This window comes from Amblyraja radiata, chromosome 7, assembly GCF_010909765.2.
Source record: "Amblyraja radiata isolate CabotCenter1 chromosome 7, sAmbRad1.1.pri, whole genome shotgun sequence".
NCBI lineage: Eukaryota > Metazoa > Chordata > Chondrichthyes > Rajiformes > Rajidae > Amblyraja > Amblyraja radiata.
Genome location: NC_045962.1, coordinates 12,426,174 through 12,439,257, shown reverse-complemented (window position 1 = coordinate 12,439,257; position 13,084 = coordinate 12,426,174). Strand labels below are relative to the sequence as shown.

At 42.5% G+C, this 13,084-nt stretch overlaps 1 protein-coding gene across 5 annotated transcripts in view; it reads right to left on the bottom strand.

Moving 5' to 3' along the window:
- Window positions 1-13,084, bottom strand: part of hecw2 (HECT, C2 and WW domain containing E3 ubiquitin protein ligase 2) — a 342,360-nt gene that overhangs the window by 53,879 nt on the left and 275,397 nt on the right. For all 5 annotated transcript variants that reach the window (XM_033023729.1, XM_033023732.1, XM_033023733.1 and 2 more), the window contains 4 exons: window positions 9,920-10,040; window positions 9,259-9,372; window positions 7,969-8,121; window positions 920-1,018 (listed from right to left, as the gene is read on the bottom strand). In XM_033023729.1, the coding sequence (XP_032879620.1) occupies window positions 920-1,018; window positions 7,969-8,121; window positions 9,259-9,372; window positions 9,920-10,040 (487 nt within the window). The remainder of the gene's footprint in view (window positions 1-919; window positions 1,019-7,968; window positions 8,122-9,258; window positions 9,373-9,919; window positions 10,041-13,084) is intronic.

Genomic DNA, 13,084 nt, shown 5'->3' with positions numbered 1-13,084 from the left:
CTGGGGGAAACAGTAGCTCACAGGAGGGCCAGAATGTTATGACAGAATATCACGACTCTTTTTCAAGATTTCTGAAGACATATAAACATGTACACAAGAACTAAATCACAGTCTCGTGAAATTATGTAGGAAAAATATCAAGTAATGAACCTGTCTGATTAATGAATTTGCTAAACCTAGGTGTTAGTTTTAAAGGTGTGTAGCAGTTAATTTAAGTCCTGAAAGCCCTCGCAAGAAGGTACATGAGGTGGGGAATGAGGTGTGTAGGAAGGAACAGCAGATGCTGGTTTAAACCGAAAAGTTCTACAACATCCACTCTCGCTTTTAGACCCTGAAGAAGGGTCTCGACCCGAAACGTCACCCATTCCTTCTCTCCAGAAATGCTGCCTGTCCCGCTGAGTTACTCCAGCTTTTTGCGACTATGTGGAGAATGAGGCACCAGTTCGGTCTGCTCAGGATGTGGAATGTCTTCAGAAGGTGGAGAATAAGGTATCAGAGTTTGGTCTCATCAGAAGTGGAATGTATTCAAAAGGTGGCAAATGAGGTAGCAAAGGCTGGTCTGTTCAAAATCAAATTTTCCTTCCTGGTCTCTGTCAGATTCATTCTATCAGGATCTTTGTGGCTATAATATTCTTTATTTGATAATATAGCTGGAAGTGGATAAATTTACCATAATAAAATCAATAAAAATGTGACAGCCTTCACTCAGTAATAATTGTAACATCAACATTTACTTTGTTATATGGAAATATATTACAAAGATTACAAAAAAAAAATCAATTCTTGCAATAGGCAGATACCTGAAGGTATAACTTTACGACAGTTGATGTGTGCGGGACAATGAAAAATAATAGTATTGAATAACATTTTGTAATACTTACACAAATTAACATTTCCTCCTCATAGCAAAAATACTTACATTCTCAGTAGACCTTTGTAAAATGGCCTGGTGAAAAAGGCATCAAGCAGATACTGATGGATGAGAGCAAGGCCAAGTATTCGGCCACTGAATCTAAACCTGAAATAGAAACAGGGGGGATTCAGTTGGTTTTAGAAAGTATAAGTCACAGTTATGTTCTGCTTTGTCAAAATGCTCATCACGCATCTGAGCTGGCTTAAGGGGCTGTCCCACAGCGGTGACCTAATTGGCGAGTTTAGAAGAGTGTAGGAGAGTTTGAAAAAGTGTCATGTAGAAGACCTCCTTCGACTATGTTGAAGACTAGCTTTGACTAGCTTTGGGAAAAATGGACACCGAATAGTGGAGAGTGAAGACGACCTCCTTCGATCTCCTTCGACCTCCCTTCGAATATGTTGAAGACTATCTACGACAACCTTTGACTACCTTCGATTACCTTCGACTACCCTCGATTACCTACGAATAACATCCCACCACGACCTCCTTCGATTAAACCTACGAGTAAAAAAAATATCGATTTTTTTCCATGGCGACCTTTTTTTACTCACGGGCATTTTTCAGCATGTTGAAAAATACGCCGCGACCTAGCTGAGGCCTCGAGTACTCGGGGACTGCTCACGAGCATGAAGGAGAGTTACAATGCCCTCCTCGGACCTCGTGTCGACCATGCTGCGTGTACGAGTCGAGGGCAAACTCTTCTGAACTCGCGGATTAGGTCGCCACAGTGGGACAGCCCCTCAGAGACCAACAAAAGTCGTACTGGCTCCAAAGGCAACAGGTTGCACTTCTAAAACAGCTGTGCTTCCAATTGCCTGGCCCATAAACTAGGATTTTATCTCTAAGTAATTCTAACTTTCTCTCCTTTAAAAACACTTCATTCAAATTTGTTCATTTTATTATTGTAAATTATCGTAAATTACTGTAATGCATGTAAAAAATGTTTTGAAGGGTCTTGTTTTGACACCTCCTACAGGCTTTTATCTATCAAGCTCATGGTTAAATTATAATGGCACCTTCAAAAACAATGATGAACTATTAGGTTTTTGTGATGTAAAGGAACCACAGGATCCATTCTGGTAACATAAAACAGTGCACAACTGGAAGTGAGACTTATCACTGAGTAATAGCAATCTCAAACCAGAATATAAACACATATTATGTGAAGTTAGGAGATGTTTTGCAGCATATAAGTGAATTATTTGTCAGCACGCTCTGTCTGGCTATTAATAGACTCAGTCTTTTATAAAATCACAGCAGTAACCAACATTGAACGATACCCATTTTGACTGTTCTTACATGCTAACTTTAAAAATGGTGAGCATGTTGACCAAAAGAAAGAGGAAGCAGGCAGATGGTCTTACATTGACTTTGGAGCCGGGCCATAGCCTGGTGGCAGCAGCTTCAAGAATAATGGCAAGCAGCTGATTTGCTGTAGATTACATTGCAGGGATTGCAGGCGGAGTTTCCTGAACACTATTCGGCCAATGTTAGAATATGGCAACGAGTTTGGAGCTAGCAGCGCAGTAACATCCTCGCAAGGCAACAACTCTCGTTGGCCAAAGTGCTTTACATTTGTTATAAGAATAGTATAAACAAACAAACTACATACATATATACATATAGCCCTCGCTCAGTGGACGTCAGGAAAGGCTTGGGAGTATAGATAAGTTTTTAGTCTTGACTTAAAGGAGTCGATGGAGGGGCAGTTCTGATGGGAAGGAGGATGCTGTTCCACAGTCTAGGAGCTGCAACCGCAAAGGCACGGTCGCCCCTAAGCTTATACCTAGACTGCGGGATATTCAGCAGCCCCAAGTCGGCCGATCTGAGGGACCTGGAGGTGGAGTGGTGGGTGAAAAGATTTTTAATATAGGACGGGGCAAGCCCAATGGTGGTTTGCATCAAAGAATAGCTGCTTGCACTAACATATTTATCCTACCTTGTGGAAATTAATATCAAGATATGATACTTGAACATTAACAACTTACAGATTGGTATTCACATTAGTGCAATAGTCTGTTGCTTCCATTGTACAATATACTGGCATGGGTCTATGCCTTAAACAAACTCACACATTGAGAATATGATGGTGAGCCACCAGTAAGAAGTTTTAAAGTCAACCAAAATGAGCAGGACTGGAGCCACATGTGGCCAGGCCAGGTAGTGTGAATACGTTTCTTCAAGGCCATACGTCATCTGTCCAGCAGTTATTTTCTCAAAATAATCTGAAAAGTTTCATTGCTCCCTTTAATGATAACAATCTCTTTTATTAATATCAACAGTATTCCAGTTCTCTAAGTACCTTCTCTGCATCAGTAGTCTAACCCTTCAGATTATGAGTGCAGCAACATATTCACCATTCAGCCACAGCTCATGGAAATGTTGATCAATTTCCCTCCTTGGATAAACAAAGCTCTATCATAACGTATTGTCAATATCACCGACAATTTGTCCTACAGCGCTCATATTGAAGCTACGGCCAAGACAGCACACTAACACCTCTACTTCCTAAAAAAACTAAAGAAGCTTGGCATGTCTCAAATGACTCTTACCAACTTCTACAGATGCACCACAGAAAACATCCCATCAGGATGAATCGCAGCTTGGGTTGGCTATAGCTTTGCTCAAATAAGAAATTGCAGAGCATTATACATTTAGTCCTGTCCACCACACAGACCAACCTCCCTCAGATTGACTCCATCAACACGTCACGCTGCCTCAGGAAAGCAGCCAACATAATCAAGGACCATTTTCACCCTGATCATTCCCTCTTCTTCCTTTTCCCATCAGACAGACGAAACTAAAGCTTCAAAACACGTACCACCAGATTCAGGAACAACTTCTTCCCAAGTGTTATCAGACTAGTGAAATGGTCCTCTCATAAGCTAGAGTGCATTCCTGATCTTCCAACCTACCTCACTGTGGACTTGACATTTTTTCTTTGTAACTGTAATGCTATACTATATTCTGCACTCTGGTATTTTTCTCTGCATTCCCTGTATTACTTGTGCATGGCTAGATGATACTCATGTATAGTATGATTTGACTGGATGACAGGCAAACAATGCTTTTCACTGTATCTTAGTACACATGATAATAATAAATCGATACCAATACTCATACTGAATATCTTTTTGTGGTCCCCTGATAAAAACCTCCTTTAAAATATAAACTGTTTTACAACATTGCTTACTTCCACATCAATAAAATATTTGAGTTAATGTGAGGTAAATAAGAAATTATACGCAGGTGTGATGATAGTGGATCGGTCACCTTGAGCAAAATCAAATATGTCTTAAGACAATATTTTAAGTACATTAAGGCCAGAATTGTAAGTGATTAACAATTTCTTACACAAATAACTAAAAAATGCCATTAATTAAAATCTGCAAACCTTAATATGACAATCAACAGAAAATTCCTTTTTTTTAAATTAATGCTTAAAAGCTGGAAACCCAGTCAGCAACACTAAATATATAGTAGTATCAATTTGGGATGGGATTCTAGCCAATCAACATTTTTGGTCTTAAATAATTTTACCAATAGTTCTGCCTCTCCCTGAATCTCCTTCAGTTTAAAACAATTACAGTACAGTAGTGTTAAGGTGCCCTCTGGTGGTCACACGGAGTTCTTGAATCATAGCAACTTTTTTACTGAACCACTTTTAGGCACCAGGAGCAAAATGTCTGTTTTCATTAACCTCGTTATACAAGAACAAAGAAACCAGGGCTGCATATGCCAAAGCCCACACAAACAAGGATATTACTGGTAATAAAAGAGCCACCATTATATGATCTGAAGAAGGGTTTCGGCCCGAAACGTTGCCTATTTCCTTCGCTCCATAGATGCTGCTGCACCCGCTGAGTTTCTCCAGCTTTTTTGTGTAGCCACCATTATATGTTTGCTAAGTAGTCACTCCAATATTCCGAAGATAGATACAAAAAGCTGGAGTAACTCAGCGGGCCAGGCAGCATCTCTGGAGAGAAGGAATGGATGACGTTTCGAGTCAAGACCCTTCTTCAGACTGGTTAGGGATAAGGGAAACAAGAGATATAGACTATCTATATACCAGACTCCAATATTCCAGTCTTCACATTATTTTTTCAAGATATACATGTCCATTTCGTCTTTAAAGATGTTTCATGGATTTTCATGTGCTTTTCATCAAAATGGAATATGACAGGCTTTCTCTTTGTTCCTTTCGGAAAGTACATTAATGCCAAATTATGGAGTCTCTTGCCATTGTAAATTGTTTTTATCAAATTATCTTATGATGACCTCTCAGACTGTATTATAATTTCTCTAATTTAGAGTGGTAATTTATGTCCTCGGGTTTTAAGTCAGTTCTCATTTACTTTAACATCTGCATGAATCTCCAGTGTAAGCAACACGGAATGTGCTGGTCCACCTTTATTTGCATCATCAGCAGTTTGGACTATAAAACCAGGCAGGTTGCAGTAAAGCAATGCTTTGTGGCGGTGTGAGACTGTTTAGGATGCGCGGCTAAAGCCGGCGCATATTGACATTGATCAGCCGGTGCTGGTAGCGTGTCCCCGTAAGCGAGGGCGCTCTGCGTCTAGGGTACCTCCTCCTCTGGCTACTCCGTCCCCTGCACCTGTTGGTCAGTTGCCTGTTCCTGTGCCGGGGGAGGTGTGCACCCGGGCTGGCCGTCGGGTACGCCCTCCGGTCAGTTTCATGCCTTGGGTACTTGGGGGGGGGGGGTCCTGTGGCGGTCTCTGAGGGTTAGGCCACTCCTTGAGTCATACCCCTCGGCTATTGAGGGATAGGGGTGTTGGTCTGCCACAGGGTTTCCCGAGGTCCCTCTCGGGGGTGTGTGTGTTCTCGCTGTGTCATTAAAAACTACCGTTTGAACCTGCCTGATGTCTGGCCTTTTCCTGACCTCTTCCAGGCGCTACAGCTGTACAAAGGGGGCTTGTACCAACAAGGGAAAGAGAACAGGACAGTGATCAGATCTATGATCTTCACGAAGGTTTTAAATGTTTCAGCTTGTGAAACACCTTTGTCAATACTGAAAATCAATGGCAGATGAAAGAGAACACAAACTCCAGAGATCAGTGAAGGTAAACATAATGGCAGGTGGGACTCACTCCGTTTCCAGCGACCAGATTATTTTTCTTCGTTTTTTTAATTATTATTGTTAGCTTTTTTTGGATATTTATCTTGGTGATTCTCACCTACCAGTTCTGGTCACAATTAGGCCTGCCTGGTCATGAGCTTGTTCCAATATATTGCAACCAACATCATTATATCCAGGAGAAACTCCGCCTGTGAGGCAGCGTCTATGGAGCGAAGGAAATAGACAAAGTTTCGAGCCGAAACCCTTCTTCAGACTGATGTGAGGAAGAAAGGAAGAGGTGGAACCAGTGGGCTGAGGGAGAGCTGAGAAGGGGAGGAGGAAGTAAGGATTACCTGAAATTAGAGGTCAATGTTCATACCGCTGGTGTACAAACTGCCCAAGCGAAATATGAGGTGCTGCTCCTCCAATTTACGGTGGGACTCACTCTGGCCATGGAGGAGGCCGAGGACAGAAAGGTCGGATTCGGAATGGGAGGGGGAGTTGAAGTGCTGAGCCACCGGGAGATCAGGTTGGTTATTGCAAACCAAGCAGATGTGTTCGGCGAAGCGATCGCCAAGCCTACGCAGTTTGCACCCCAGCGGTATGAAGGTAGTCTCTAATTTCAGGTAGTCCTTACTTTCTCCTCCCCTTCTCAGCTCTCCCTCAGCCCTTCCCCCCACCCTCACATCAGTCTGATGAAGGGTTTTGGCCCAGAACGTTGCCTATTTCCTTCGCTCCACAGATGCTGCCTCACCCGCTGAGTTTCTCCAGCATTTTTGTCTACCTTCGATTTTCCAGCATCTGCAGTTCCTTCTTAAACATAATTATATCCAGTATGTGTAGGACCGAACTGCAGATCCTGGTTTAAATCGAAGATAGACACAAAATGCTGGAGTAACTCAACGGGACAGGCAGCTTCTCTGGAGAGAAGGAATGAGTGACGTTTCAGTCTGAAGAAGGGTCTCGACCTGAAACGTCACCCATTCCTTCTCCCCAGAGATGCTGCCTGTCCCGCTGAGTTATTCCAGCAATTTGTGTCTATCTTTAATTATATCCAGTGTCATCTCATTTGTAGCAACTTGCACAATGTTGAACAATCAAGCCAATGCCCATTGATTTTGTCTGATTCCAACTCTTTGTGCAGAGTTTCACCTAGAGTCCATCTTGTTCACCAATGGTTTTAAACAAGAATGACATATTTTGCAATTAAATTTCAAAGTCTGTCATTAAGGATATTAGAGCATTGGGTAAATCAGTGACTTAGCATATTAAGACATTAATTTCCCATTTTCATTATCCTTTCTCTTGTACAATTTATTTTCATTTCAGCTTATCAAATCTCAATAAAATATCAAGGAATTCTTGTCAAGAACAATTATTTTTATGACAATCTGATATAAGACTATCTTGGTTGGTTGAGCTTGAAAGAATTTTGAGAATACATCCATGGTTCAAACTTTAGGGAATATTAGGTTAATTATTTTGCAAAATACCAAAGATATGTAGCATTGCAGATGTGTTTAATTCATCTGTTCTCACTTCCCCACAATAACTTTACACAGAGTTGTACATGGTATAGAAATGAGCATGTCGACTCGAAACGTCACCCATTCCTTCTCTCCAGAGATGCTGCCTGTCCTGCTGAGTTACTCCAGCATTTTGTGTCTATCTTCAATTTAAACGAGCATTTGCAGGTCTTTCGTACATATGCTGAGCTTTTTATCCTTCGACTCAAATCTCATTAGGACCATATCCTTTGATGCCTTTCTTATTGTCTGTTCTAATGTCTCAAATGTAGTAATTGTATCTGATTCTAACACCTCCTCTGGCAGCATGTCATCCAATTGTAACAAATTCTTTTTTTTAAACCCAGATTTCCTCCTTCTCCATTATAGTTATCGCACCAACAAAAAATGTTTTTCGATCTAGCTTGAATTTCAACACAACTTTTTGCATAATCGCAGAGAGGAATGCCTACCATTCATGGTGATTGTCGACAAATGCGGACATCGGGCTGATTTGCACAGTGTAGGTATCATTAGCAGAGTATTCAAACAAGCCGTAATATGGATTGAAGAGTTCTCTCGACACCAGAAAAAAGAACTCTCGGGAGGGGCCGCTGTAATCCAGCCTGAAAGGAACAGAAAGATTTGCAACTTATTACATGGACACAAAAGTAACGTGGTTAATTACACAAAAAGTGATGATGATCAAGGAAATGTGGAGCCCACGTTAATACCTAGCCCACTGCCAACAATGGACCATGGTGTGCTCGATCTTTCCTAGATCATCGTTATGTTTTGCATGTCTTTCATTCATTTGTTCTATATATCTCTATTTCACCGTCTCTATCTCCCGTTTCCCTTTCCCCTGACTCAGTCTGAAGAAGGATCTCAGCCTGAAATGTCACCGATTACTTTTCTCCAGAGATGCTGCCTGACCCACTGAGTTACTCCAGCTTTTTGTGTTTATCTCCTTCATTTTATCCTTGGTAACTTAAGGTCAACTAAAACAGTGCCAATTATCTGTCCTGTATTACATCCTGATCATCTATGACAGTGCTCATTGACCCGCAATAACTTCAACTGAGCTGCATCTCAATTTTATAATGTTCTGGTTTTCAAATCCCTCAAATGTTTGCTCCCCTCAGCACTGTACAGTGCTCCACCATATCTGTGGTTCCATCATTCTTGTCACTTGAACATCTGCAGCACCAATCACTTGACCACTAGCAGCCACACCTTCAGTTGCCCGAGCTCCAATTTTTGAAATTCCCTCCCTAAGTTTTTATCCTGCATTTAGTTTAGTTTAGTTTAGAGATACAGCACAGAAACAAGCCCTTCGGCACACCGAGTCCTCACTGACCAGCGATCCCTGCATATTTACACTATCCTACACACACTAGGGACAATTTATACTTATACCAAGTCAATTAACCTACAAACCAGTACATCTTTAGAATGTGGGATGAAACCGAAGATCTCAGAGAAAACCCACGCAGTCACGGGGAGAACGAACAAACTCCGTACAGACAGCACCCGTAGTCGGGATCGAACCCAAGTCTCTGGCGCTGCAAGCACTGTAAGGCAGCAACTCCACCACTGTGTCCTTGTAGATCTCTCCAAGGATTTCTCCTTGGAGAAACTGCTTCACGCTACCTTGGTCCAACCACTTGTCATTTGCCAGTTTATCTATGATGTAAATCCTGGCCGCATACAATTTTAAAGATGATTCCAATAATGTTACGCTAAGTTGTCTACATACTCACCCTTCCTCTCCAACAAAGGTGACATAGAGTTTATTTCTTTGAAGATCTTTCCTGGAGCAGCCCATAATTTGGTTGAATGCATCTTCCAGCAAGTGGTCTCTTCTGATGATTAATCTTTATTGTAAAAAATGATCAAAATGCACATTTATAATTGAAAATATGCAATATTAGTACAAACCATGCAAATCTCAGTTTTACCAAAACCTTCAAATGAGAGTGTGCAGGTCACCCAAGTCAATTTCCTGGATTCCCGACTAATACAACATTTGCTGGGGTTTTTCTGGTTGTGGTGATAATATTGGGTCAAATTACCCAACATCGTACCAGCTGGATTTTCAAGAGCTCTAATATAAAGCCAGATCTCTGGATGATACAATGGAGTGTACATCCAATGGATGAGGATGGGTCAAACACAATAACATGCTCTTCAAATTAAAGCTAAGAATGTGGTTTCTTATATATGTCACTATTGACGAAGATTTTATGAAACTTCGGTTTTCTGTAGCGGTAAAGCATCAGAATAATTTTCACTCGGCACGAGCTACTGGTCAAAAACAGCACATCAGCTTCATAGTTGAAGTCAACCACTCCATTTGTCTTCACACTTCAACATTCACAGCTCAGTGCACTGTTTTCTCAATTTCCCCTGCAACTGACTCACTTTAACTTTCCTGGGCCTTGTCCGTAGCCTTTTGTTTCAAGCTTTCTGTAGAAGTTTCTGAGCTTAGCTTCAAAGTCCCTCTTGTAAGGAGCTGGAGCCCTGGCGTTGGCTCTCTGGGTGCCTGTAAGAAAAAAAGTGTTTGAAACTCAAGATCCTCATCATCCCCATGCCTGCGTTCCAAAACAAGTGAAACTTATCATTGTCATTATCATATAAGTGAAACTTATCATCATTTGCAAGTTTAACAGCTATTGCACATCCCATTACACTTTACGAATCACTTCCAATGTTGTGCTGGAAAAGGGTCTGATCTCAGAAATTAACATATGCTTCTCTTTAAGATGCTGAATAACATCAGACATTTTCTGTTTTATTTTTGGCAAGTTCAATGAGGCTGAAGAAGATCACACCATCAAGTAATGAGGAAGCAACAGACTGGTCAGAAGGGGCCGGTCCTTTAAAACTGAGGCGCATAGAGATTTCTTCACTCAGTGGACAGTGAATCTTAGGAATTCTCTTTAGACTTTAGAGATACAGTACGGAAATGGGCCGTTCAGACATCTGAGTATGTTTAGCAGTAATCACCCATACACTATAACACTACCCTGCACACAAGGGATAATTTTACAATTTTACCAAAGCCAATACTTGCACGTCTTTGGAGTGTGGGGGGAAACCAGAGCACTCGGAGAAAACCCACATGGTCACAGGGGAGAACGTACAAACTCCATACAGACAGCGCATGTAGTCAGGATCAAACCCGGGTCTCTTGCACTGTGAGGTAGCAACTCTACCACTACGCCACCGTGCCTCCCAAGCGGGGTGGAAGTCGTCAGATCATTAAATATATTTAAGATGAAGATTGATAAATTTTTGAACGATCAAAAAAAATTGACGGTTATGGAGAAGTGGCACTAAAGAGAGTTGAGGCCAGCACAGATCAGCCATGCGCATGTTGAATGGCAGGGCAGCTTGAGGGGCTCGGTGACTAGTTGTTTACCAATTTTCTTGTGTTATGTCGTCCACTCTGCTGCTGCAGATGGGTTAGGTATGACTCCACTCACAGCCAATCTGAAAGTATGAAAGTGAGCTTGAAAGGGGAAAAGCAGTAATGGGATTAAATGGTTAATTTTCTCACATACTTTTTTTTACAGACTGCGCCAAATCAATTGTGTTTAAATGCCATGATGCCTTTAGCTGTCAAAGTGATGAAAGGAATAGCCAGTGCCTTGTGCTGCAAGGACATGAGGTGAAAATAGTGTCAGTTCTTCCTATCGTTATATTCTATTATTTTACAGAACTAATAAGAGATGAGGCAATTCAGGAAAAAAAAAATCAGCAAATGCTGAAAATGTAAGTAATTCTTGCAGCACCTGAAAGGGAAAAAATGTCAATATTAGAGGTTACAACCTTGTACAATATTGTGAATGGAAGGAATCTGAAATAAGAACAGAAGATGCGTAGGTCGTAGGGGGCGCTGCAGTGGCAGCAGCCCTGTCAGCAGCGCGTTAGTCTTATCAATTTTTAGTATGTTATAAAGATTGTTTTAAAGTTTGTTTTAATGTTCCTTTGTGTGTCTTGTGTTGGGGGTGGTGTGGGGGGGGGGGGTAAGGGGGAAACCGCTTTGGTCGCCTCCTCCACGGAGAGGCGACTTTTTCCAGGTCGCCTCCCCCGTGGCCTAACAACGAGGATCGGCGCGGCCTTTCCCGGAGACGCGCCTGGGGCTTCAGCGGCGGGCGCGGCGTGGACTCTCGGCGTGGAGCGGGCGAGCCCTCGCTGGGGCTCGCCGGAGGGGAGCGCTCAGTTTCGCTGGCCCGCGGCAGCCGGCAGCCTGAAGCCGCGGTCTGCACAGCTCCAGCTGGCGCGGCGTCCGCAGCCCGGGATCTCACGTTGGGGACCCGGGAGAAGAAGAAGCCATCACTGCCGGCCCGCGGCCAACTTCTACCGCGGGCCCGCATGGACTTACCATCACCCCTGAAGGGGAGCTTCGACCACCGGCCCTGCAGCCTGCGGTGCTTCTGGCTGCGGCGCGGCGGGAACCTTAAATCTTCGACCGCCGGCCTGCGGCCTACACCAGCCTGAAGCCGCGGTCTCCGGTGGGGAAGAGCCGATCCTGGACTTACCCTGACTTTGACTTTGTCCCTTACCATCTGGACGCCCCCGCAGCAATGGCTGCGGAGGGTGGAGGTCCCGACCACGGGGGGAAATGGAGGAGGTCTGGCCAAGTTCTGTGCCTTCCACCACAGTGATGAATGCTGTGGTGGATGTTTGTGTTACATTTTTATTGTGGTTGTGTGTTCTTTATTATTGTACCGCTGCTGACAACCCAAATACCACCGACCCTGGTTGCGTGGCAAATAAATTCTATCTATCTATCTATGCTAAACAAACTCGGCAGTAGAGAGAAATTGCAACTATAGAGAGAAAAGCAGAGATAATGTTTAAGACTGTTGACCAACAAACAGTTCCGATTACTTGATTGCTTTATGGTTTTGTTCATGTGAATTAAAAGTGACCCATTGAATGCTGACAAATCCAAACAAAATGTAATGGGAAGAGCAACAGTTTTGCAGAATGTGTTACAGGCTGTCCCACTTTCAAGACCTAATTCTTTTTTGATATATATTTTTTTATTAAAGGTAATCAATTACAATGCTTCAATTTCAATTACATTGAAAGGTAGACAGTCTTCCTTTTCTATATTTAACCATGTCGGTTCATGATCCATATTTACCCACCAGAAATTCATATTCTTAATCTGAACAGCCCAAAAATAATATAAAAAGTTTGGAAGTGCTAATCCTCCATTTATCTTAGCTTTTCAAGACCTAATTCTATTGAATACTTCACTCAAAACATAAAATGGCTGATAATAATTCACGACCTCTGCCGAGTTTGCCCTTGACTCACACTCGCAGCATGGTCGTCACAAGGTCGTAGGTAGGTCGTAGCAGGCCGTGATGCTAGTCGTAGGTACTCGTGGCATCAAGTAGGTCGGGGCGTTTTTTTATAGCCTGATGAAAAATGTCCACGAGTAAAAAAGGTCGTGGATTAGGTTGTGAAAGTGGGACAGGCCCTTTACACAAATTAAATAAATCCCATCCAGCACAACTGACCCTGTGCTTCCCGATAAGAGTATTGAATACTTCACTCAAAACATAAGAT